The sequence below is a fragment of the Hylaeus anthracinus genome, unplaced genomic scaffold, assembly GCF_026225885.1.
Source record: "Hylaeus anthracinus isolate JK02 unplaced genomic scaffold, UHH_iyHylAnth1.0_haploid 11982, whole genome shotgun sequence".
NCBI classification, from domain to species: Eukaryota; Metazoa; Arthropoda; class Insecta; order Hymenoptera; family Colletidae; genus Hylaeus; species Hylaeus anthracinus.
The window spans coordinates 12,269,258-12,295,724 of record NW_026534330.1 but is presented as its reverse complement, the minus strand read 5'-3'; the positions used below and the strand labels follow the sequence as shown (position 1 = coordinate 12,295,724).

The 26,467-nt window shown below is 40.1% G+C and overlaps 1 protein-coding gene across 15 annotated transcripts in view; it reads left to right on the top strand.

The window, feature by feature from the left end:
- Nucleotides 1-24,021, top strand: part of LOC128886442 (uncharacterized) — a 90,631-nt gene extending 66,610 nt beyond the window's left edge. For 13 of the 15 annotated variants that reach the window (XR_008459808.1, XR_008459806.1, XR_008459807.1 and 10 more), the window contains 2 exons: nucleotides 22,100-22,710; nucleotides 22,847-24,021. Coding sequence is in view for 1 of the 15 variants with exons in the window: in XM_054141376.1 (XP_053997351.1) it covers nucleotides 22,572-22,710; nucleotides 22,847-22,923 (216 nt within the window). In the remaining 14 variants the exon portion in view is untranslated. The remainder of the gene's footprint in view (nucleotides 1-22,099; nucleotides 22,711-22,846) is intronic. The other 2 variants (XM_054141376.1, XR_008459819.1) reach the window with 2 other exon arrangements.
- Nucleotides 24,022-26,467: the final 2,446 nt, after the last annotated feature.

Here is a 26,467-nt window from a genome sequence, read left to right as displayed (position 1 = left end):
TTGTTCCACGACGTTTCCATCTTTTAAGAGATGCACACATTTTAATTATTTTCAAACATTCCAATATAAACAGACGTGTACTACCTACCAAAAATCGGCATGGACTTTCCAGACAAACTATTAGGTTGTCCCAAAAGTTTCTTTCGCTTTATTAATAAGAAATACATGCACAATAATTTATGTTTTATGTTACATTACTGAATTGTGCACGATTCATTTTGCTCCATTACTGTGACAGCGTGAATATCTATGAAATTAGATTGTCTATTTATATAAACACGACCACATCAAATAATTGAGTGCAACTCGCGAAAGAAACTTTCGGGACAACCTAATAATATATGATAGTAGGCGATGGTGTACGATAGTACATCGAGGTTGTAATCGATTTATGATGTCCATGCCAAGGAGATCCCCAGGAGTGCCCAGAAATCCTTCCTTCCACTACAACTAATTCGACTTCATAGAAACACTTAAAGCAACTTCGTAAGAGACACCACCATAAGCTGAATGTAATTCTGACTCACAAATTAGCGTGAAGCTAGTAATGTATGCGTTCACATTTAAGAATAGCATCGAGGCAGATATTGTGTGGAACAAAGTATAGAAACTGGACATAGAATACAGTAGTGCCCGATTTGGAACTATAAATTCGCAAATATTCTGGGTTGAACACAAATCGATCTTGCTTATCTTGAACTAAGTTCATCAGTAACGAATGCTCGGTCGTCGAACTTCAAAGCGCTGCCGCGCGCGTATCAGCCCTAGAAGACACTCCCAAACACTCCCAAAAATTGAGTATCGCAAGTGAGCAACCTTCATCGCGATTAATAAATTCCAGAAACTATCTTGGGTATCTTAAATTTTGTTCAAAATTGAGAGCTCACTCGAGAGATGAATCGATAATATTCTCGACCATTTATTCCTCTTCTCGCGATGCACACTCGCACCGAGGACAGATGCGCAGTTGTATGCAAATTCTTAAACGCCATTGAATCAAACGACGATCGTAACGGCTGATCGAAGGAGATTCAGCCTAACGTCTTCGTCATTTTTAATTCCGTGTATGCGCAGGCGATTGCGTTTCGCTTCGAGGGAAACGCCTGTAACGCAAGAAATTTAAAATAGATCTTATTATCCCTTCGTCACACCGCGATGCCTTCTGCTATTAACGTTTATCGCGTCCCTGTAGGGGACTACCTTTCATCTTCTTGAAAATTCCGCATTTCGCGAACGTTAATTTCACCGTTAATCCTTTATGTTCCGATGATTTCGTATTGGCAGCACTTTATGCCTCGTAACTTTGACACAAACTTGCCAGTCGTTCCACTTGACATCACTGCCGCTTGAAGATGCGATAGATAGCTACATTTGGCAAGGTGAATTGTTTTTGCTTGCACAGAGTCAACAATTTTGTTATTGTGAATTTGTAACTGATGGAAACCGAGACGTTGAAGAAAACTCATTTCGTATCGATGCGTATATTGGGCGATACAACGTGTGTTGAGACAAGCATATATATTTTTGCGATGTTTGCGATGATTCGAGGCTCAAACTCGAGATTCAAACTCATCTGTTTCGCATGAATATTTCCCACACGACACGAATACTTGGCGCGATACGTTTCAGATCGCACAATCGATTGGCAGCCTCCTTGGAGCGCGGATCTAGCAATAAAAAGGAGTGAGAACGATAGGTGTGGGTGGTTCCCATGTGACTATCCTTTCCTCCTCGTGCATGTCCTTCGATCCGTTGTTCTTCTCCTCGATCCTCGAGGAGACGTCGTTTCGGAGCTGGTCGATCGCCACGTGGGTCGACCGCGACCATTTTCGTGGCTCGACGACGTGCCTCTTTTAAAGTTCACCTTGCGGCTATCTTATCTCTCGACTTCTGCCGATATCAGTTCCTCGAACGACGGTATCGATCTGTTTGCGCTCAGAGTAAACACCACGGTGAAAGTATCGGTGCAACGATGATTTGAGAAAGTTTGGCAATGGAAACGAAGAAGGAAGGAGATAACAGGCAATGAGTGAAAACAATATTAAAATAGTGTAGAAATGTTATTGTCAATAATACACGCTTTAACTACTGATTTAGGTCTTCCAAATGTGAGACGATTTTAGGATGGATATAGATAAACACAAATCTCTACTGAAAATGACTTTATTCGGAACGACCAATGCTCATAAAATCCGCCAGGTGACTGACTGTTCGTCAACGGTTGTCGACGGCGCTCTGTTAAACAAAAGAGCGCCAAAAGAATGTCGATCGGCGAATTCTTACAAAACAAAGTGTGAATCAAAGCCGAGACACCCCTGCCCGACCCGTTCGCGATCGGTGAGCGACAATGGTTGTGTGCCGCCAAAACAATGCCGATCAGTTAATTCTTACGCACACAATTTCGAATGATCATACAAAATATAAATAGAAGTGGAAATTGATGCTTGGAGGTTTGGAAAACCAAATTAAAATCGCTAGAAATCAGTAGAAATATTATTTTTAGTAATACACGTTCTAACTTTGGTTTAGGTCTTCCATACAATCTCGAATAATCATACAAAATTGAAAATAAAATTTCTAGACTATTGTCCAAGACGTGGCGAGGCGAAACGCAAGGATTCGCGTTCGCAGCGTACTAATGGCGAGGAAAGGGTTGGCCTGGTTCCATCGCGGCGCGATTCGCGAAAAGACACCCCGACTACGACGTTTCACCCTTCAGACGCGCTCCTTACGTAATTGGGGCCGGCACAGAGGGGAGTACGCTTAAAAATAAACCGGTGAATAAGACTCGCCACACGGTTACGCAGTGTCAACAGCTAGAAGGGATTTATGGTCGCGCTTGCATTTCGAGGAAAGTCTAATGACACAACGTTATGTAACTGTACTGATCTTGCACGGTCGCGAAGCTTCTTAATGAGGTCGCTAGCTCAGCGATAAAGCGATTAGCTTCGCATGACGTTTCTTTTCAGAAACCTAGAGTTTCGTTGAAATATGACGTACAATAGGAGGTGCAAAACATGCTTTCACTTTGCAGACAGGGAGGCTTTCCAGTTGGTAGGATAATCACCAAGGTCAGGAGTGTCTACTAGTCTAACAGTTGGGTGTCTTCCTGTTTGTTATATCAGGGCACGTTTTGTACCTTCTATGGCACGGTAATGTCCTTCGAGTTGTCACACAGATAGGGTCAATAGATAGTTGTGACAACTCGAAGGACAGGTAGGCGAAATTTGATCGTCTTGTTCCTAGGGTATAATACTCTCGAAAATTTCTACCGTGATTCAATTTTGTTTACAGACTTCGAATTCATCTCCTCTGACACTTAGCTCACAGAATGAATTTTTTCAGTGCTTCAGTGAAAAGCGTTAACGATAGTTAAGCGTAAACTGCGTGCTTTAATGTCTAATGTTTATTTTTATTTTTTTATTCCTGCATCTTTTATAGGTTGAAGATTAATCTATGCAATCTGCATTCCCAGAAGCGTTTCTATTCGGTCGTTAACGCATCTACCGGATTTCGTGTTTAACGATGATAAAAGCGCAAGGTCGATCGGTTAGGGTCAACCTTGCCACCGAGCTTTGCCAATCATCTCTTCTTGGAACAACGTATGTACGCGCGATGAATCGTTGCGAATTTTGCGAAGCAAGTTCAAAACCGAGAGTTACTCGCTCGAGTACACGAAATAGATCCATAAGCAGTGAAAATATTTATCGTAGACAGTGGGATCAAAATAGCTGTAGTAGTTACCGAAAGAATTATCTTCCTCGCCACGTGTCGCAATATTATCGTTAATAATTTACGCTCCGATAAACATAACAAACGAACATCAACGACAGAAACCAAACGAACGATGATAAATTGGAAACTTGTTTACACGGCTCAACATAGATAACCACCGGGTCGATAGGAATCAATTTTATGCATACATTTGTTCGATGATTGCTGGAACAACGATAAATAACGATGAATTCGCGCCATATTTTATTCATCGAGTTATGCGCGCGAGGTTGGAACAGAGGGCAATTGGTCCAATCTGCCCGGGCCGAGAAACAAAAGCCGAAATTTCGAGTCAAGTGGAGTAGAAGCCAGAAACCTTTGGAGTGCGTTGACCCTTCACCGCCATAGGATGGTTCCCTTCGTTAACTATCCCCACCCTTTCGATCGGCCCTTTTTTTCCTTGTGCCCCATGTAACCCCCATTGGCGAGACAGCTGGTCGCGTGCTGACCCCCATGGCCGTGCATACGGAGACCCCGACGTTCCCGTATCTACAGGGTGTCTTTCAAGTCCAATTTAAATCCTCCTTCCGTAATCTGCGAGTTCGACGAACCGAGGACCCCGAGCAAAAGGTTACAAAAACCCAAAGAGGTTGTATTCGAAGACATCTCAACGCTTTACCTACGGGGAGCCCATCTATAAATACGAGTAACTCCGTGCAGGAAACACCAAGTGTTCTATTCGCCTCCGTTTCGCCGCAATTTGGTGAAATTGTACGAGAGGAAGGCGTCTAGTCGAAAGAATAAATTAGAATTACAAACAAAAGACGTGAAAAGAAAAAGGAACGTCCATTGGCTCGAGTTGTCGGTGGCTACAAGAAGAGGAAGCAGCCGAAATAAATGGTAGGGGACATTTGTTACCCGTTGCATGGCGTTTCTCTTCATCCTGGCTTCATCCGCCAACAAAGGATTTCGGAACGGGATCCCCATACTATAGAGGCGTCATTAATATACATCAATTTCGGGCTCCGCTGTAAACGCCCACGTGGTGGAAGCATGCTGCGGAATTTCAATGGGGCGACTGCGTCTTTAATTCGAGTCTTCACCGACTACCTCGCGATGTCGCGCCCGTTATCGATCCTAATCTCTCCCACGTTGGAAATTAAAACCGAATCTCTTCTTATTTCTTCTTTTTGATCGATCGACCGGTAGATCTCCGATTAAAAATGCGGGCCTCCATTGTGTGCCAGTTTGTCCATTCAGTGTCGTTCGATGACTTGGATCGGAGAATACGAAGATCGGTCCAATGGTAACGAGGTCCTTTATACCGGGGTACTCAAGGAAATTGTTAAAAGCTATCCGTGAACAGTTAACATTAACTCGAAGACTCTGGTGGTTGCGGAATCACTCTTTCCATCTTCGAGTTTATTTCTTTTTCGGGGTGAGATCGTTTGGTTTTCGATGGTAACGAGTATTTCATGCCCGAATAGTACTCCTTCGAAGTGCAATATCACATTTGATCTCTCTTTTGTAAATAAAAATCTCTGTCGAGTCAATTCTCGTTGGTTTATTACGTCGAAGGGCGGTGTTCGATTCGTTTCGTCTCGGTTTCCTGTTTGATCGTCGCTTATCTCGGGCCTCGAGCGGGGGAAAATTGCGAAACGAAAGCCGTGTGCAGAACCGTTTGCGTAGTCACGCCCTCGGGCTTTTCCTGTTTCAAGTTCTTTCGCGTATCGCGAGTGGCAGCACGGCGCAGAAATTAAACGCACCGTTCGTTTCATCTGTAACAAATAATGCAACATTGGGAGGTGGCTACATCATATGGGGCTGGTTTAAGTGTAATCGAGATATTTTTTTAACACGTTGATTACCAAACTACTCGTGAAAATTTATACGAGCCTAAAACTTTGTTTCTATACAACTGGAACTTGTAATTGTTGAATTCAAACTGGTACTTATTTCATGAATCCTATGCAGATTTATTTTCTTCAACATCTCGTCATCAGCATTAATTTACTTAATTTCTTAGTGAAAATTCCTGTCATCCATACACGTGTTAATCAATTTATTTCATCCATGTCCTGGTATCTTTAATGAGTGATTCATCGCGACAAGAGTATCCTTTAGGATAAATTTTAAATAAATTGTCTGTTATAGCGCTTGAGAACCCACAGAATCTTTACTCTCTAATTTCTTTATTAGCTCGCTGATATATGCGTCCGATAAATTTATTTACCAAGAGTCTCGATTATATTCTAACCGATATCAAAACGTGCACGTATAAATCAGCTTTTAAAACCCACGGGAACACGCGAACATCGTTCGAGTCGTTTATTTTGGAATACATCGATTGGACGCCTTCCAACTAATCGAAAAAATTATTGCGAAAATACTGACCGATTTTTGGGCCGAGTTCGAGGAAACGGCGAACGGTTCGCGGTGAAAATATTTGTGCAACCAACGCACGTGGCGGAATAACGTTCCGCGATATCGATGTCGCGCGAGGAATATCGCTGAGAAACCGTTTAGGAACAATAGCGTACTTAATAATTAATAGAACGATGTATAATATCAGTATCTCAGGTACATAGAATATTACTATTGGGTTGTCCAGAAAGTTCGTACCAATTTTTAAGAAAAATTCAAATGTGCCTTTGAATTTTGATATACATTTATTGAATTATATAAATACCATTTTGTTCCACGACCTTTCCACCTTTTAAGGGATGCACTCATGTTAATTGTTTTCAATCATTTCAATATAAACAAACGTGTACCACCTACCAAAAATCGGCACAGACTTTCCAGACAAACTAATAAAATAGTAGTGTATTATCAGAATCCAAGTACGATTCCCACATTTATTCGAGTAAACAGATAAAAATAATTCGTTGGTCACGAAGTAACAATTATTTAGGGAGATTAAGAATTCGCGACACGGCCCTGAGGAAGAGTTTATGGATGCTGGAGGCCCCCCTTGGAGAACTCAGGCGTGTCCCTTTGGCCTATTGTCGCGTGGGCGGAAGGGGCGAAAAACAGCAGCTTCGAAAGGGACGCGACGACGCAGAAGGAGAAGGATCGTCTGTAAAACGATTCGAAGGATGTTAAGGGTTCGTGCACCGCGCGTTCTAGGGATCCATAGACCGCCATTGATATTCCACGCGTGCTGCACGGCACCGCATTATTCAGAGCTGTGCACGCCGACGGAATAAAATTTCTGACTGCACCTTGCGATGGACTCCCCATGGTTGGTACTCGGCGGCGCTCGACTGTGCTCGAGCACGATTTGTCGACGAATTTGTCGATACCGATTGCCTCGACATGTCTAGGTCACGGTCGAGTCGCTGGCAAATCGATTCTACGAGCTGCAAATTTGTCGGAGCTCTTAACCCTTTGCACTCGAGGCCTTTTTCTCTGGTATCTATCAGCAACTCGAGATGTTTCTTAACATTCTATTACTGTGAGTTCTAAGCTATCGAGATTTTGGAAGAAGGTCATCTTTACCTCACCGACAATCACTTTATTGATATTAGGTTGTCCCAAAAGTTTCTTCCGTGACTTGCGCTCAATTATTTTCTGTGCCAGTGTTTATATAAATAGACAACCTAATTTATTAGATGTTAATATTGTATAACAGTAACGGAGCAAAATGCAATTTAATAATGTAACATTAGACATAAAATATTGCGTACGTATTACTTATTAATGAAATGGAAGAAACTTTTGGGACAACCTAATACGTCGACCTCCGAAGTAATTGAACCTAAAAACTTTGGGTATTGTAGATTTGCTCCGTGAAACCTAATGGTGACTGAGAATCATCTCTCGAGTGCAAAGGGTTAACCCTTCAGAGAAAAGAATTCATATATATCAGGCGTATACATTAATTTGAAGCCTTTGCATTGAATCATTTATCACTCTAGATTGAACAGAAATATTTCAGTTATCACAGCTAATAATTACGACGCGAGAAGAGTCGTCTCCTTAAGCTAACATTCCAAGAGAATATACAAAACAAGATGTCGAAGCAATTAGCGTGTTCCATTGCTATGAAGCTTGGCACTTCAACGTAACGAAATATCAAGTAAATATTTTAAGATTGAAAATCTTTTTATTTTCGAACAGCCGAAATTCATGTCCCGTTATATGGTGAAAAATGCTGTGAGACGATGAAATGGGTGGGTAGTAACAGAATAAATATGTCTCGTTACACAGCTTGTCGCGAGATATTTTTCTATATTTTAATATCTACTGATTGGAACAATTAAAACTTAATCCGAAATAATTCAACATTTATGAACATACAGTATCATTCAGTGTTCGATTAAACATTAATAACAATTACGGTTCAGAATAAGTATTCATTCGAGACATTAATCGTGTCAATATTTTAATATCTATTGATTGCAACAAAAAAATATTAATTTCTCACAAGAGTTAAATTAATTATTAACAATACTAAAAATGTAAAGTGTAAAGTGGTGGAGATGGTTTCTGTGCATTTATTGTATAGAAATTTGTGCATTTAAAGAGATTTTACTATAGTAACAAAAGAATGTTCCGTTACAATTGGCTCTTAGTACGTCACAAACCAATGAAGGGGTTTTCGGAGAAATAAAAATGTCCTGTCGCGGGAAATCATTAAATATGGTGCAGTAAGTGGTGGTTCGTGATAAGTTAGTCGTGAGATATCCTGTCATTTGATTTTTCAATCTCTCCAACTCTTGCGTGTGCGCGAAGTCTGTGAATTTTTGTTTAATATCCAGTTTAAATGAACATAAAAGCACAAAAATAATTTGCAACCCCAAACACTTATTCATCACCAGCATTATAAAATCGTATCAATGGAATTAACCTACCAGCAGCCTTGAGAAGACAATTGCTTCCGTGTTCCAAAGCACAGCACTCATTATTTTTCCCCAATACTGTACCTGACTTCGCTCCTACGTGGCGGTTGTTGCGAAAGAGGGCGTCTTCGAGGAGGCAGGCTAGATGCATTATTTATTTCGCTCGCAACTCTTCAGTCCAGGTGTTTTCGGTATAATGTGGGGGACGACGGTCGATGAGGACGACCCTGGACACGTTCCCGCAGCACGAAACCCCCGTTCTCGTGGTTTGCAGGCACGAACGGGGGGTCTCGACGCGGGTATTGATTTTCGTCTTGCTCCCTCTACTTTCATCCCCCTGCAGTCCCCCAGAAAAAAGCGAACGGAAGGGGCCATTTGCTCACTTCGCCGAATTAGTCGCCCGAAAGAATTGCATTACGAGATTACGAGGCTTAAGTGCCCCTGGCCCGACGACTCGACGATTTTCGTCTGCTGCAAAATGGGAGTTGTGCCTGGAGGATACTGTTAGTCATTGACCGGCTAAGAACAGGATATCGATGCCTCGGTGGGCAGCTTATGGCTTTGGGTGCTTCCTTCCTGTTGGGAAACTTTCTCCTTGCTGGATGGGACTCATCGATCCATTGGACTTCAGGGCCACGAATTCAGGGGGGTTGGTAATGGACCAAGAAGAAAAGTTCTTTGGCCATTTTTTGGGGAGGAAGACAAGAGGAGGGATCGAATTAATTTTTTTTTTAAACTATAGGAAGGATTTGCAGATTTCTTTTAAAGTACAGGCAAGGAATTGGAGAGCTACAGTTTTATTTGCAACAGACAGTCTGAAATCAGTGATGGGCATAACCCTAGGTATCGAATAAATCTGAAGTTTGCTGATATGTTTGTCTCGTTTCTTTCTCTGGAAAATGTTCAAACACATTGGCAGACATCAGATTTATTCAAAGCCTAGGGTTTTGCCCATCTCTATCTGAAATGGAAGATGGAAGAATTTCCTATAAATTTCGTGAGTTTAATGTATTCGGTATTCGGTTAATGCGATAAGCTGTAGGATAGTATGTATTATTTCTTGCCATCTCTTCTACTTCAAATGCAAAAGGATATTGGATTGCATTTACATTTGCAAAGAAACAAATACTTATAATAAAACCTTTTAATAAATAGATTGACTATGTTATAGAATATAAATGTTATACAATTTTCAAGAACTTGACAATATTAGTTACTTTTATATCGATTTATCTAAAATTAGATTCGAGTGGCAAGCAAAATAATTACTTCTACGTACATTGTTGCGTATTTATGAAGTAGAAGGTATTAAAAGAAAAACTTTGGTCAAATAAAAATTCACAATATGACTAGCAGGCTGACATAATGCGAGGAAAAGAATTGGGTATTCTACTCTTGGGATGAAGGAACACTTCTGCGAGTAACCGCGTGCCCCTTTGCTCCCTCTGAAAGGTAACATTGTTCCGTCAGCGTTTGTAACACTCTATAGTACCTGGTATCAAACGGCTGACAATCGTTAATTCTTCACGCGGAGCAACAATTGTCAATGGTCTCTCCGTGGAACACGATAAATGCTGCTCGAGTCCTCGTGTCCCTTGTAATTGCTTCCTGGTTCTCCTTTGTGTTCGCGTTTTCTTGTCTCGGGCTCGAAACTCCGTCGCTATTAACTTCACACCGTGCTTGCGTAAGACATCCAGCTCGATGGATTTACACGCACGACGCTCCGTTGTTTGATATTACCAGCTTTTATTTATCTCGATTCGACTACCGAATAGCGAGAACGACTGTGTCTGAATTTGGAGTGTTTGAGTTGCGTCAGGGTGTTTGAAGAAGAAATTGTTTACTCTTCCTATCTTCGCGATGCAGTCTTCCATTTAGCGCAGGGCAGTCGAACACCTGAGTAGCGTTAAAATCAACAGAGTGACTGAAATTGCAAGGTTAACTCCATCATAGATTCCAAATTATTTAACGTCTAGGTGCTAACTCATGGAATACATAAATTAATTAAGGTGGTCAACATTAAAAATTTGATAACTAACGAGTACATCAAAATGTAGAAAAATTCCTGTACTGGATTTTTAATAATGCATGCGTGAATCTCTCATGCTTTGAAATCGATGCTGAAATTTCCAAGACAGCTCGCTGCTTCGAAAGGAGCCTGACACTACTCCATTTTCCGATATTTTCTTATGAAAATTTTACAGTATACACTTCAAAGCATACACGCTAACACATTTCAATTTGGCGTGTCTAGGGTATCCACTTCCCAACTGAAAAATTCCGCTATGTGCTTGTCTCTTTAGGTGCCTGAGATTACATGTTTCGAAGTTTTATTGTTTGTAATCAACAAATATAAACGTTGGACCGAAGTCGTTTCTCGAATGTCGTTGAGCAACACGATGAGACGTGCACCCGATTTGGAGGTGGTCTAGGTGTCGAGGACTGTCGCGTTCGTGGAACGTGTCGAACAGAACGAGATCGGGCGTCGGTTCGCAATAGGTGGCGAAGCACTGAGCGTATGAATCGATTTATAGCGTTCGCAGAATGCGATCCCTTTGGCAGCCGAACCAGCTGTTTTCTCAGAGGCGCTGGCGCTAAATCCCCGGCCTACATAAACGGTGTGCCAAGCCTTGGCGGTCTTCTTCCCGAACTGTAGGACGAAGGGTCGAGGAGTCATCGAGGTCGTCCGTTTATTCTGGTCAATGTTTATTTATCTTGTACAGTGTTACGGCGAGGTATATAAGGCGAAATTTATTTATTGTACCCTTCTTGAACGAAGGGAAGGAAAAGGATGATACTTATGAAACAAAATATGAAAAGGCTCAAATATGATTAGGATCTGGATCCTTTGCTGATAAGTAAAAATGTTTGCACAGAGCTAATATAAACGTATCTATTTCACTTTTATTTTCAACCTTGGGCATACGGGTTCTCTTCAAGGAGAATAAAGTATATATGCTTGAAGATGCATATAAGCCTTCAAAAAAAATAAACAACTCTCAAAGCAGCCTAACTAGTTCTATACACGAATAAATCTTTATGTGTCGTTTTTATTCGACTAATATTCTGGCCATCTCAGATGGACGCGAGTGGTTGCGTGTCCGTCGACGCGTGGGGGATGAGAGATCTTACGGGTGGTCAGTATGTTGCCACGGCGAATCCTAATCAATCATTTCGCTTGTATTTACCTTGTTGTCACTATTAGCAGCAACCGTGAAGAGGGTATCAAGGTGGTTTGTTTCTAATGGACCACCCTGTATACGTAATAAGAGAAACAAGGCACGTGACAAGTGACCCCTCCAGAAGATTAACATCTAGCTTCCCATTATGCCGACTCAAATAGACCGTATACAGGGTGGCCCCATCCGTCGCGAAGACCTTAAACATGTTCGTCGCTTGCAAACAAACAAACTGCATTAGAGAATAATTTCAGACGCGACAAGCGTGCCGCGAACTAATTTTCAAGGTCGTTTCAAGGTCGTCGATGTTCTTCGGTAACCGTCACCGCACGTTTCTGTTCGGATGACTACGTAGTTGGCAGCAAGAGGACTCGAGGAACCTACAAGTCGACCTTCAAAAGAAGACGACATCTTTCCTATCCTCCCATTTGGTTGTTAACTATAATAAAAAGTGACAGATTACGGTTTGGCGTAGTAGCTAGAGCGTAGGACTCATTGAGACTCATACTATAATAAAAAGTGGAGTCTAACAATGTTCTATACAGTAGATTAACTGTAAGTAAAATTAATCGTCCCTTGACACTTGTATCATTTTTCTGCCAAACAGAAGAGGACTCGTTATTAACTCTTTGCACTCGAGAGGTGACTCTCAGTCACCACTAGGTTTCCTTTAGGTTTAATTTCTGTGGAACTCGAAGTGTCAATAAAATGATTGTCGTTGAGGCAAAGGTGACCTGATCTTCAAATCTCAAATTAGAAATCTCATTTTCGAAGTCAATCTAAGCTTAGCATTCGTCACAATAGAATGCTAAGAAAGCATGTCGTGTTGCTCACAGATACCAGAGAAAAAGGCCTCGAGTGCAAAGGGTTAAGAGGGTTTGTTATTTATTTTAAAAATAGTATCTGGGGGCAAGTATCTTCTAAAAGGTTGAAACCACTGTCGAGTACTTTTTACCTTTTCACTTTCTACCTAGAATTTGGCTGAAATCGATATGTTTTTGATTCCATCCCACTCTAGTGTTCTCCAAAACTCGGTATCGCCCCCAAGATGGATTCGCGAGTCAACTGGCAAAGTAGTCTAGAAAAGACGATGTTCTCGACGTCGATAAGGGAACTGTGAACTTGGTCGATGGTTACCAGTTCGCCCACGGTATTTATCATGGGTCCAGCTACTCTGTTCTGACCAAATTGAGCACGGTGTCCTCCTCGCTACGCCATTCGTGGAAATTTACATTTCAACGTTTTTACCGTTCAGTTTATTTTATCTCTCCGCCTCTCTCTTCGTGTTCGCCATTGGATACTTTAACGGCCGTTATCGGACCATTAAATTTATATTTTACACCGTCGATCGCGGCGCAACCTTGTAACGCAATCTCGTTTCCAGTGGAAAGCGGTATATTTGCACCAGCACAGACCTGGTGAGGGGGAGAACAAAAAATCTTAATCAACGGTAAATTTCGTACGCAACGAGATAATTCATTAGGGGAACGTTGATCGATCGATTCTGCAACCACAGGTTTCGTAATTAACGCTTATTCAACTGGAAGAATTATTTTTTATTCCCGTCAATCTTCTCGAGGTTGATGGCGTTGCAGAACTGAAGCAATTCTAATATAGGTATTCTTAAATTATGTATAATTGCGATACATAGCGATGAATTGTTTGTTTAAATAATTCATGGTGAAGCGTGCCTATCTGAGACGACAGACAGTTGCAACACGCTCGATCGAGCAATGTTCCAACAACCACCTACCGATTCTCCGGATTTTCCCTCGTATAAACGTCTCGCGATGTGGAAACTCTGTCATTAACGCTATTACATAAAGCATAATATTATAAGAACGGAAACAGGGAACAACTTGGCACGAGGCGTATCTGAATCATCCGTGAACAGATAGGTGCACGCGTGTGCGTGATCGATGGGCAAACGTTACAATCGACCAACGGATTTCTTCATTGTGAGCACCGTGAATTTGCAGTTTCGTTTTTTTGAAGACTCATCCTAATTATATTTCTGGAATTTATTACTTTACATTCGGGATTAGAAGCATTGGGTCGCAGAAGATAATATTGGTTACCTTGCGTCCCACTTGTGTTTCAAGAAGAGAGTCTACAATTACTCTGTTTCCACTTTCAAGTATTTTATATTCACTTTGTGAATATTATTTCTATTTTATTTTATTTATATTGGGATTAGGAGTTCGCAGAAGATAACATTGGTTATCTTGCGTCTCACTTATGTTTCAAGAAGGGGATCTACAATTATTCTTTTTCGACTTTCAATTATTTTATAATTGCTTTTTGAATGTTTCTAGTAGCAACAGACTCACAAATCTTGATATTCATACTTATCACCAAGGATTTTCTCCCGCGTTCACATTTCATTTAATTTTCAGTTTATTTACATTTACTGAATTCTCCTAACCTTCCGAAACCTAATTATTCTTTTTTTTATTGGTATAAAGCGATGTCCTAAAGCTTTCATCGGCAATGTTTGTGGGCACCAAAATAAACGTTGATCTCAGTGGGAATATATTGAAAGCAGGTAAACGCGCGAAAATGGACCGCGAGTTATTAAATCATCACGGACCGCCAACGTTGACGCGTTTCGATTAATCAATTATTCCGTTATCACAGGTTCGTCGTAATTAGAGAGGCGCGTGTCACGATTTCCGCTTGTCGGCGCAGCTCCGCGGTGGGCGACGCTTCGCCCACATTTTCAGGCGCGAGTCCACACGTTCCACGTCACGATAATGACGCCGTACCTGTCAGGGATCGAATCGCGCTTTCACCATTGTGGTTCCGCCCGATTACGCGCATAAATTAGCGTTTTAACCAACCTAATGCTCCACTCCTGCCGTATCGGTTTCTTCGACTTGAGAATTTATGCCCCTCGACTTGGGGGAGCATAAATCCGACAGATATTCGATGTAAGAACAATTTCTACGGATTCTGGGTTCGTTGATATTCGAATTAGGCGTGGCAGTTAGGTGCGAGGTGTTAGGATGACTGATGTACTACGTAAATACATCGGTAGATAACTGGCAGTAATTTAATTAATTGATTTAATATTATAGTTAAATATTCCTAGCTGAAAATTGTCTAATGCGATAGCTATTATAGCAAATTTATTTTTATTTATCTGTGTGTTTGTCTGTGATATTATTTTTTTTCTTGCTTTGATTTGGCATACCTACCTGAAACATTGCTTTTTATCCATATTCACTGTAACATCTTCAGGTACAACAAAAAAATACAATATTCCTCAGGAGAACGCAACAAACTCGAACACCGATCCTGACATCGATCCTCGGTGTCTCCAGCATCCAACCCTTTTTAATGCATCGAGATTAACGAGTCCCCAATTAGCACCGTTCAAGGATCAATTCCATGGTTGGAGTTCCCGTTTCGTGGTTCCTCACACCTGTAATAATTGCCACCGATCCGTTTACGCGACCAATCGACTCCCCCTACCTCGATAGCTAGTTGCGAGGATTGCCGATGCTTAATTGGCCCTGGCAATTATCAGGACACCAGCGACGAGCATTTCTCCGGTTCGCGTGCGTTGGGCGTTGCATGCTCGCCGCAATTACGCCGTCTGGTGCATTACGATACGATGATCGGGCGTTTCAGCGCAGCGACCGTGTTGAGTCACCAACGATGACGTGCTGGTTGATACGTCGTCGTTCCTGGTCGCAACGTAACACGAAGAGAGAAAGACGGAGAGAGGAGGCGTCGCGGCTCGCGAAAAGGAGCAAAACGGAGGGAAAACTCCCAGGGTGCATGACGCGTAGCCAACCGTTCGTCTGTTTACCGCGGTGACGTAGGTCAGTAATCCACCTCGCTAGAATGTGACGCTTTGGTTACCTAACAGCGACGCTCTGATTACGTAACGGCCACGTGGAGGATTCGACGAGACTGCAGATCTAGTATTCAAATTAGTGGGAGTGATTAGGTGGGGTGAAATGTTATTTTTCCGAGGTTTGGAGCTTCAGAGTTTCGGTAAATGATTGGTAGAATAGAAGAATCGTAGAAGCAATGGACTTCTAAACCTTGATAATCGTGCACTTGTTCGCGTAGAAGCATCTTGTGTATGTTCAGGTTGATAGACGCTATTTTTTGCAGAGGATTATGCCATGAGGCATGTGGGTGATCATAGAATAGAGGAACTATGTTTCCAGGAGCAACAAACTCCCAAACCTTGATAACCGTGCACTTGTTCGCGTTGAAGCATCTTGTGAATGTTCATAGATGCTTTGCATTGAAGAGAATTATACCTTGGGGTTAAGGGTTGAAGAGTATGGGTCCTCTTGGTAGAGAGAACCTCCCACTAGGAAGTTTGAGAGGTTATCAATGCTGTAAAATGAAGGTCTTGTCTTTCCAAAGTGTGTACTGTAAATGTGAATGATTTAAACGAAACCTATTGAGTTTAACTGAGCCACCCTACGAAAGGTCTTCAAGGACTCAAGATGTATTTGTTAACTTTATTTTTCCTTGAAATCTACCTGTTTGCCTAGCATTCCTCCCCAAAGCGTCCCCTAAACTGAATGAGAAGTATTTAGTGCATTCATCTCGCACTCTAGGGCTCAGAGGGTCGAGACGAATCTTTTCAAGTGCACGAGCACTTAATTGGAGCCTTGATCGGTTAATGAACGTGAGTTACTCGACTGTCCAATGAGTTACAACTCCACTCGAACAGTAGAACCCTTCTTCCACGTACAGGGTGTCCACGTTCTTAATATCCTTTTTCTGAAGTACAGCTTAGAAGGTACAGGGTAATAATATCGCGAACGTTCGGAGAAGTCCTTGCACTCGTGACTGACCGCTAATTTGACTTTCACGAGTAGATTAAAGCGATTCAGGGTCTTGCACGTTTCTCTTAATCATGTTTCTGTTAATAGCAACCGGTGACGTGACGTCTCAGAACGGTTTCGTGCATGCAACCGTCGTGACGTAAGGATTCGCGCGGTTGGCTCCAGTGTTGTAATTGTTACGCGATAGAAACGTGATGTATCTCCAGGTCGCGATTGCCACGTTGGCGGAACGACTTTTTCGAATCAGCGAAAGTGTATTCTATTAATTGTTCGTTAAAATGGTAGACATTAATTAGAAATTGTTTTCCAAAAATCGCTGAAAGTGTATTCTATTAATTGTTCGTTAATATGGTAGACATTAATTAGAAATTGTTTTTTAAAGATCGCTGAAAGTGTATTCTATTAATTGTTCGTTAATATGGTAGACATTAATTACAAATTGTTTTCTAAAAATTGCTGAACCACTTAGATTCTTCACTTAAGAAAAGTAAATGGAAATGGCAAATATAAATAAAAATGGTAGCTTATAGAAAAATAAATGGAAATGGCAAATGCAAATAAAAACGATAGCTTATAGTACAGAAGCTGTAGAGACGATGAGACATTAAAGGTTTCGAAGTTTATCTAGAATGGATTCAAATTCCTCAGAAACAAATTTTTGTTCATATTCATGAACGGAATCGCGACGAGTAAATATTTGTCTATCAATATTGGAAAACCCGCGTGGTGTACGACATTACGAAACAGTTCGGAATGAAACGAGGTCGTGGAATAGCGTCTACGACTACCACGAAATCTACGAACAGATAACGATAGCGAATCGGTCGTGTGCTGATAAGAACGAACGTTACGCTTGGAACAGGGACAGATAACGCGAATTTTTAACGCTCGAGGACATCGCTACGCTGCATTCTATGTACTATTTTTTGTCACGTATTGTTGGCTGAAATCTTATCGCAGCCAATACATAGAATCGAGATATTACGGTATCGATGTCTGTCGACTCTTGTATTCTCGTAGTGCTTATACGTCACGATACTTCAGCATGGATAACATCGTTTCTCCAGATATTTTCCATTGTGGCTTCTTTTGCCACGAGATGATTTTGCCGTCAGTTCATTTATTTATAGCATTCTATTTCAATTTTATCAATTTATTTTTGAAACAATCTCAAACTCGAAATGTGAATAAAAGAGTCGATATTCTCAAGATCATCAAATACCGATTGGATCACTTTTATCGATTGTTTTGACCGAATTAAGAGTTCTGTTATTGTAGCTGAGAGATGCATCGAATTTTTCCTTAGCCTGTTATCTCGTCGCGTTGCGAAACGCGCGATTCGCCGACTTGCAAACGAGCTAAAAATTTCAAGCATCGCCTATTGCAACGTTAGGAACGAGATCGTCGTTGTTTCGATGTCGTAGAATTCGAGACAGACATTTGACGACGGTAACCAGATACCGTTCAAATATTTTCGAAAAACATACAGTCTGGTTCGAAACGTTGTTTACCCAATTGGCGTACGTGAGTCACGTACCTGCGCGTACCTGTGCAGCGGCTCGGATCGTGCATACCTGTTCGTACGAATCACTTACGTGATCTTAACGAGGCGGCTGGCAGTCTGGTCATATCGGTGTTAGAATGTCCAGTAACCTTTCGATGGAAAAAGGGGGAAAGTATTATAGTAATTTATCCGGTGCAATGTTAAATCACCGCTCTAAGTTGCTACTAATGTATAATTGATCACTGTTAGTCACTTGGGCATAGCTTTCATACGAGTATATACAGTGGGTGTAGAATGTATTCGTACATCGATCAATTTCCCAAGAAACTTTTCTGTGAAATTGCAGTTTCTTAACTTCTTTTTTTATAATCAATGATATTCTACATATTCTCGGAAATCTCTAGAATATTGTCTAAACAACAATTACTAGTTTATATAATTTGCGAAATTAACAAGAAAATACGAAAAATTGGTAGAAATATAGAAGCAATAAGTATTCGCACGGCTCTTATGACGAACCGTAGAATTTACAGTAGAATTTACAGTAGAATTTGTAACGTAAGCACACCAATCTATTGCTTCGTGGGAATTACAAAACATTAAATTTCCAGTAAAGAAAACTTAAAAAATACTCTAACAAAGGAATGGAAGGAGATCCTACTCGGAATAACATCAACATTTATGATAGTTAATTTAATGCCTGGAAGAGTTACAGTAATTGTAAAACCAAAAGGAAATCCCACGAAGTATTAATTATTTATAAATTAATGTAAATTTCGTTTTTTTTAAACGAAATTTTAAAAATTTAACACTTGTACGAATACTTATTGCTTCTGTATTTCTATCGATTTATTGTTTTTTCTTGTTGATTTCTCACTTATACAAAATACCTAATCTTTTCGTACTGTATCTATTCTAGAGATTTCCAAGAATATGTAGAATATCGTTGTTTATAAAATAAAAAGTTAATAAATTACAAATTTCACATAGTTTTTTTGTAAATTGATCGGTGTACGAATACTTTCTACACCCACTGTATATTACTAAAAGAAACGCTGAATGGTGGAAACAGTACTTTCTAATATCTAGGGAACTTAACACGGGGAACTTATTAACACTAAACGTATCACGTTTGGTCAAATGACCATTTTTAAACTTTTATATAGTTTCTTATGTACAATATATAAATCATATACTATTGCTTCATATGTTCAATTTAGTAAGAAGTGAAATAGTTTTACATTCAATTGTATATAGTGTCTTTTGTCTTCAAAAGTCTTGAATCGATAATGTGTGCGTACTCGTGTATTTCGATGCACGTGTACGTACCTGGATATCCGTGTATTTCGAACCCGGGTACCCGTGTATTTAGATATCCGAGTGTCGGCGTATTTCGACACTCGGGTACCCGTCTATTAAAAATACCCGTGTTCTTAATCCTTTAATGCACGGTACACGTGGTCCGTGTACCCGAGTATTTTAATACCCGTTCAAAACCGTGATCTCTACTTCCAACAGAAAAATTCCGATAAAAGCTAATTCTCCTGAAAGCAGGTGCGTGAATTGATTAAAAATAACTCGGGTAAACAAAAAGTAAACATCACGCCCAAAGTTCAAGTGCCCGCGAGAACGTGTTCCGCGCTTAATCAGTCGAAAACGAAAAACATTGAGGAAATCTGACGTTAACGAGGCCGTTGCGCCATTGATGGTCGCCGATACATCGTACCGTACGAGCAGTCCACGATCGGCTGGAAACGTGGAAACGTGCTTCGCGCGCTGGATCGAGCGACGTAAAGTCGCAAGAAACCGCGAGAGTCGATCGGTTCCGGGAAGAAACCGATTTCTTGAATGAGTCGCGTCTATCCGGTGGAATTCGATCCGTGAATCATCGCCCAGAAACCGGAACTGGTCGCGTAGGCTCGCCGTAAATCGTGCACGAGTCCTGAATGAAATTTTCTCGGAACTCGGAACACGCTCGTTGCGTAGTAGTCACGTGGCGCGTTTCTTTCATTCCGCGCGAGATTCTACGAAAATCGTTACCAAAGCACGTCGATGACACATCATTGGCGCGGTGGAAAACGCGATTTTAGAGTAGGCCATGTCCTGGTCACGTTTATTTAAACATTTCGACCTAGACCGTGGTCTTTGTCGTGTGCAGGAATGAAATTAAGCGGAGAGTTAGGTCATCCTACGAGTTCGTGCGACTTATTCTTTTGCTACTCGAATTAATATGTAAAACATATCCTTAAGTGTTATAAAAAAAGGTTATCTCTCTCGTTTTACAATATTTTCCTACATTTATGAGATAGTTATTATACCGTCACTACAAAATTTCTCTAGTATTATTTCTGTAGTTATTATACATATTATGTACATATTATGTTTTATTTTATTTTTGGATTGTGAATGGTTGAATTTTATTAAGTATCTGAAAGGAAATGAAATGAAATAGGAAGGATGTGATTTGTACTTGTATTTATCTCATATTTTATATCTATAATATTATATGTATGTTTATTATATGAATAATGTTAGAATGTGCTTGGTTACTAATTCATAATTCATAACACTTTTAAACGAATTAATGTCTCACAGGAAATACGTTTTGCCATGTAGTCGGTTTTAGAGGAAAGGAAGGGTTGCATAAGCGATTCCAAAGAAAACAGATTATACTCAGGATAAATAGAAACCTTAAAATTACTCGTTAAAGTATTAACTCTTTCGGTGTCAACAATAGGATTTGATCTCTCACAGGCGTATTTACTGAACGCCACTAGACATTCTTATACACCGTACATAATACACTAATTTGATAAAATTTCCAAAATCATTAAATTAAGTAAAATTTTGTATAGCTGTCCGAAGTATTTTCTTTAGATCCTGCAAACTATAACGCTTTCGAGTAAAACTGCTGAACTATTTGGTATGTGATTTCGTTGAATTTCTACGAAATCACATTTGAGTCATGCTTCTTGAATGTCGCGTTACGTGTGTGATGCAATCGACCTAACATTATCTCCTATTTAATTCCAGTCAATAAATACAATCTATCCAACGTCCGTTGTTCAATGACAACAGGTGTAATCTCTGTAATACAATAAGTCCCCGTCATAACTGTGAATGAGTTTCGTTTATTAAAATCTCCCGAAATCCCTGCTACAATAATACAGCTTGCAAATTCTAATGCTGACTTATAAAGCAGTGTTTTCCAGAATACCTCAACGTCCAATTTGTCCTTCAATTTCACCCCTATTCTCACCTGTTCACCTCTACTTTCTGTATCATTGTTTCAATCATCATTAGACTGCGGATCTTTATGCAAAATAAAATCTTCACGAACGTGCCTACAAAAATTGAACCTATATAGGAATTTATTTTATTCTGCAAATATTATAACATGTACTTCACTTTCAATCTTTTTTATATTTTTGCGTATTGTTTGCATTTTGTAGGTTCTTCCACATTCGATTTTCCTATAAATGTTTAAAGATCCGCAGTCTAATCATTATTATTCCCTACTCAAGACTTGAAATATTAATCTGAATAATAATGCTTGGACTATCAAACATTCTTTAACCCTAAATAGCTTCCACAACAAGTCAACATCCAACTTGTTCCCCAATTTCATCCCTATTCTCACCTGTTCACGTCTAATTTCTATGTATATCATAGTTTCAATCACTATTATTCTCTACTCAAGATTTGAAATATTATTCTGAATAATAATGCCTGGAACATCAAAAACACTCTCCAACCCTAAATAGCTTCCACAACAAGTCAACATTCAACTTGTTCCCCAATTTCACCTCTATTTTCACCTGTCTACCTCTAATTTCTGTATCATTGTTTTAACCATTATTATTTCCTACTCAATCATTATTATTTCCTACTCGAAATATTATTCTGAATAATAATGCTTGGACTATCAAACACTCCTCAACCATAAATAGGTTCCACAACAAGTCAACATCCAACCTGTCCCCAAATTTCATCTCTATTTTCACCTGTCCACCTCTAATTCGTTTCCCATTTTTATTGTTTCAGATAATATCACTGCACGTCGAACACTCGAACCATACATTATTAAAAATAATAACGGATGGACCAGCTACTCGGCGTTTTAATTTCCACGTCGATGCTCCAATTGATACCTGACGTACCCCCACTCGAGCCGAACGGAACTGGTTCTCTCGAGTGAGTCACCGTCCCCCTTGGGTTTTATCCAGCCGTGGAGATGTGAAATCGCGCAAGGTGGATGGGAAAACGCGAGGGTATGACGGGTTAGGAGCCGAACGCGACCTAGAAAGTCGGTGCAACAGGTGGCAGCAGGTAGAGCCAACGGGGGATGACGACCTGGTGACTCATGGGGTTGCTCCGGGAATGTTGATCGTTCTTCTTTGGCCCCTTTCCCCTTCTTTCGACAGCGTCTTTACCTGGATGACTCACATTCCACTCACACAGCCGTACGCGCATTCTTACACCTGAGGAAACACGAGGACCCCCGTTTCTTTTTCAGGCCTATTCATTCACCGACTGGATCCTTGCTTCCTTTCTTCGAGACTCCGTCATAAGGGGATGTCAGTCTATTTTCTCTTGGAATGTACTTCTCCAATGTTACAGAAGCTGTGGAATATCAGACGACTCACAGAGTGAAGGTAAGAAAAATTGTACGATTGAATAAAGTATTCTTTCTGTTCTTCGTATAGCTAGAGCTGTAAACTTTCTTCTGGAACTTTCATTGACTAAAGATTAATCAATCAATCTCATATTCCCTGTAAATTATTTTCCTAGGTCACCACGCTGAGACGTCAAGCCTTACCTTTGGCAATCTTGCAGACCGAAGACCAACTAAACAGACAAACCGTTAAAGCTAATAACCATGGATTGAATGGAACCGAGAAGGGTCAAGGTACAATTCCAGGAGGGTTGAGTAATACCACATAGATTGTATTTTTAATTTAGCAGCATAGGTGTTAAATGCCATTGCCATTCTCTAATCGCGTCGATTACCCGCGAGGAATGTCGTTCTTATCTTTCTCTCACGCGCTCCATACCAATAACCGCTGTCACTCATAACTATTATTGTGACACCATTAAATAATGATAGTCCGCGAGATTGATACCCATATCAAACGCGTCATTCGTGGCTGCCCATACCAACACGGCGCCCAGAGCACGACATACGTGCAGTCGTGAGCGAATTTGTCGCTCCCTCGCGAAGACTTTTCGCATTCGTAACACAGCGATATTAATACTGACAGCCTCGCAAGGAATCGCTCCAACATCGAGTACATCGTTAAACACGGCTCTCAATTGCCAATCTAAAAAATTAGGCCTGGATTAGATGAGCGTTAGGCCCGAGATACAGTCGAGTAGTTACGCACACCTAGGATAGCAGAGAATGGGGAGCCTGTCTCCTCATCATTTTTATCGCGAGCATCAGGATTTTATTAAATTACACTGTATCGATATCGGGAAGTATTAGGTCTACCAGAAGGTTCTGTCCATTTTTAGAATAAAACAAAATAATACATTTTTCATGCCTTGAATAAATTTGATCGAATAATATAATTTTGATCGTTATTTATGACATGTTGTTAGCGCGATTGCAATTTCTATATCATTTTTAGCAAATATGCGCATACTTGTTGAAAGTTGTTGCAACCGAAACCGACAGAATTTTCCGGTAGACCTAATATTATTGTAGAAAAGTGTATTATTGTGTTTTGATTACTCTAGATTAGATAATTGAGTTAAAGTTTGTATTAAAATTGCATTGTACTTAAGATTGACTCTAAGTTAAATTCAAATTACTTGTGATGTACTTTTACTTCTAGGTCTGTTAAAATTAGTTTAAAAGCAGCATTGTAAACAATCTTCGACTCAACTGTATTCTCAGCGCATCATTTTACACGATTGTCCCTGCTTGTACATCAAAGACGACAAATAAAAAAATACAAAATAAATCTCCCAGTTCTATAGTTCCTTTTTCTTCGAGGAGTAAGGTGGCATCGTTGCCTTTCCACTGAAATTCCAAGGATACTGCCTGGAGCAACGTATCATTTTATTTTTACTCGCCGTTAAATCCTCCAATTGTAAATCACTTTCATTGTCTCCCCCACGTTCCCCAAAGCAACCGTTTTTCTTTCTCGTCGAGCGGCAGAGGGAAGATCTGCAGAGCGACGCATTTGGTGGGCGGATCGATGACCTTGAATCTCGCCAGTGGGACGATGAGTCACGCTGCGGATCTCGCGTTTCCAGGAAAATTTTCCTGTAAACGCGACAATCGATGGTGGAGAGCGAGCAACTTCCTGCAAGCAGCAACCACCGGCTGCTAATAATTTTCTGAGTCATCCCCGTCGACTCCCGTTACCCATAGGCAGTCCATTTTTGAGGAAAGTCTGAACATTATGTCCAGGCTCGGTTAAGAGGAGCAGCAGTAGTAGTAGTATTTATTAATATTAAAACTGCCAAGGTAAATGATAATTATACATACAGTGGGTGTAGAAAGTATACGTACACCGATCAATTTCCAAAAAAACTATGTAAAATTGTAATTTGTTAACTTATTTTTTAAAAACTGACATTCTACATGTTCTAGGAAATCTCTAGAATAGATAGAGTACAAAAAAGTAGGTATTTATGAAAGTTGAGAAATTAACAAGAAAAAGCAATTAATCGATAGAAATATTGAAGCAATAAGTATTCGCACAACTGTTTAATTTTTCAAACTTCAATAAATAGAAAGAAATTTATATTAATTTACAAGTATATAATGCTTCCTTCGTGGGATTTCTTTTTGATTTTGTAATTATTGCAACTCTTCTAAGCATTAAATTAACTAAATTATTAGTTAAAAATTAATAAGAAGTGGGATCTTCTTCCATTCCTCTATTAGAGCCTTTCTTAAAAGTACTTTCCTGGAGATTTGATGTTTTCTAATTCGTACAGACCAATAAACTAATGTGTTTACGTTAGAAACTCTACTAAATGGCCAATGGTAAATGGTTCGTCATAAGAATCGTCCAAATACTTATTGCTTTGTACTTTTATCCACTTTTCGCATTTTTTTGTTAATTTCACAAATTATATTAACTAGTAAATGTTGTTTGGACTATATCTATTTTAGAGACTTCCGAGAATATGTAAAATATCATTGATTATAAAAAAAAGTTAAGAAACTACAATTTCAGACGAAAGTTTTTTGGGAAGTTGATCGGTGTACGAATACATTCTACGCTCACTGTATAAGTCATTAATGAAATTAAAGGGAGGAAGAACGGACTAGTTTGTGAATCAAATTAATTCTATGTTGGAATAGTTGTAGTTTAAAAATGTTGTATAAAAAACTAATTGAGTGTCCGGGGAAGGAAGAATGAAGTACATGAGTCAACCTAACTTGGTAGCTTTAATATTGAAAAAAAGTACATATGTCTAAGATATTTAAGGTGTAATTGCGCAATTACATAAGAAATCCAGCAGAAATTGAAACAGCGTCAGGGATTGTTGTACGTGGGCGTCGTTCGACCCAAGTGTTGCGCATACACGAAACGCAAACGAGAGCTGAGAAAAAAAAGGTCACGAATAGTGATTTGTGACGGTGCGGAGGCGAGCTTTCGTTCCCAGTAGTCGACCAAATACGAAGGAAACAGTCGTTAAAGAGCAGTGATCGGTTCCCTCGTCCAATCGAGCGCGAACGTATCGGGCTTTCCTCGGTCGCCTTTTAAAGAGCACCGTTTGCTTCTGAGATAACGTCGATAGGCTGGACAATCCGAGACCAGTTTAAGACCAGTTTCCCCCTTTCAGCTGTTGCTCGTAAGGAATGCCATTGTAAACCCGAGCTCACGCACGTACGTTACCGTCTACACGGGTTTTCACAGTGAACCGAAAGAGAAACGACAATTGTCTTTCCCTTTCTCGTACAGCAGGACTTCGTTTACCTTGTATTATGGTGCAATTGTTACCTGATCACGTTCGGTTTTGTCATCTGGTAGCGTTGAGGAAAGAGATATAGGGTTCTGATAGTGTTAACTGCGAGAAGGGGGTGGTCCAACGGGTTGCAACCTTTGTTATACATATCTGTCAATTAAAAAGACCTTGTAAACTATAATTCATGGAAAGTTATTCAGATTTGATTTAGTTTCCGTGGTTTAAAATGGGTTTTCTGAAAGATTTTTAAATAATTATGGGTAAGGATTCGTTGGAAATGATTGGCTTTAGATTGTAGTTAGTGTTTTTTATTTGTTTTACGAGTGCATAATTGCAAAAATAGTCATTGTGTATGCTTTTGTATGCCTTCTATTCGTAGTATTTAAATTTTGATTAATTTAGGTCCCTTAGGAGGTCAAATCGTGGCAAAAAACTGACCTGCCATCTAGCGGTGGGCAGGTCGAACTAGTTTCTGTGGACTTT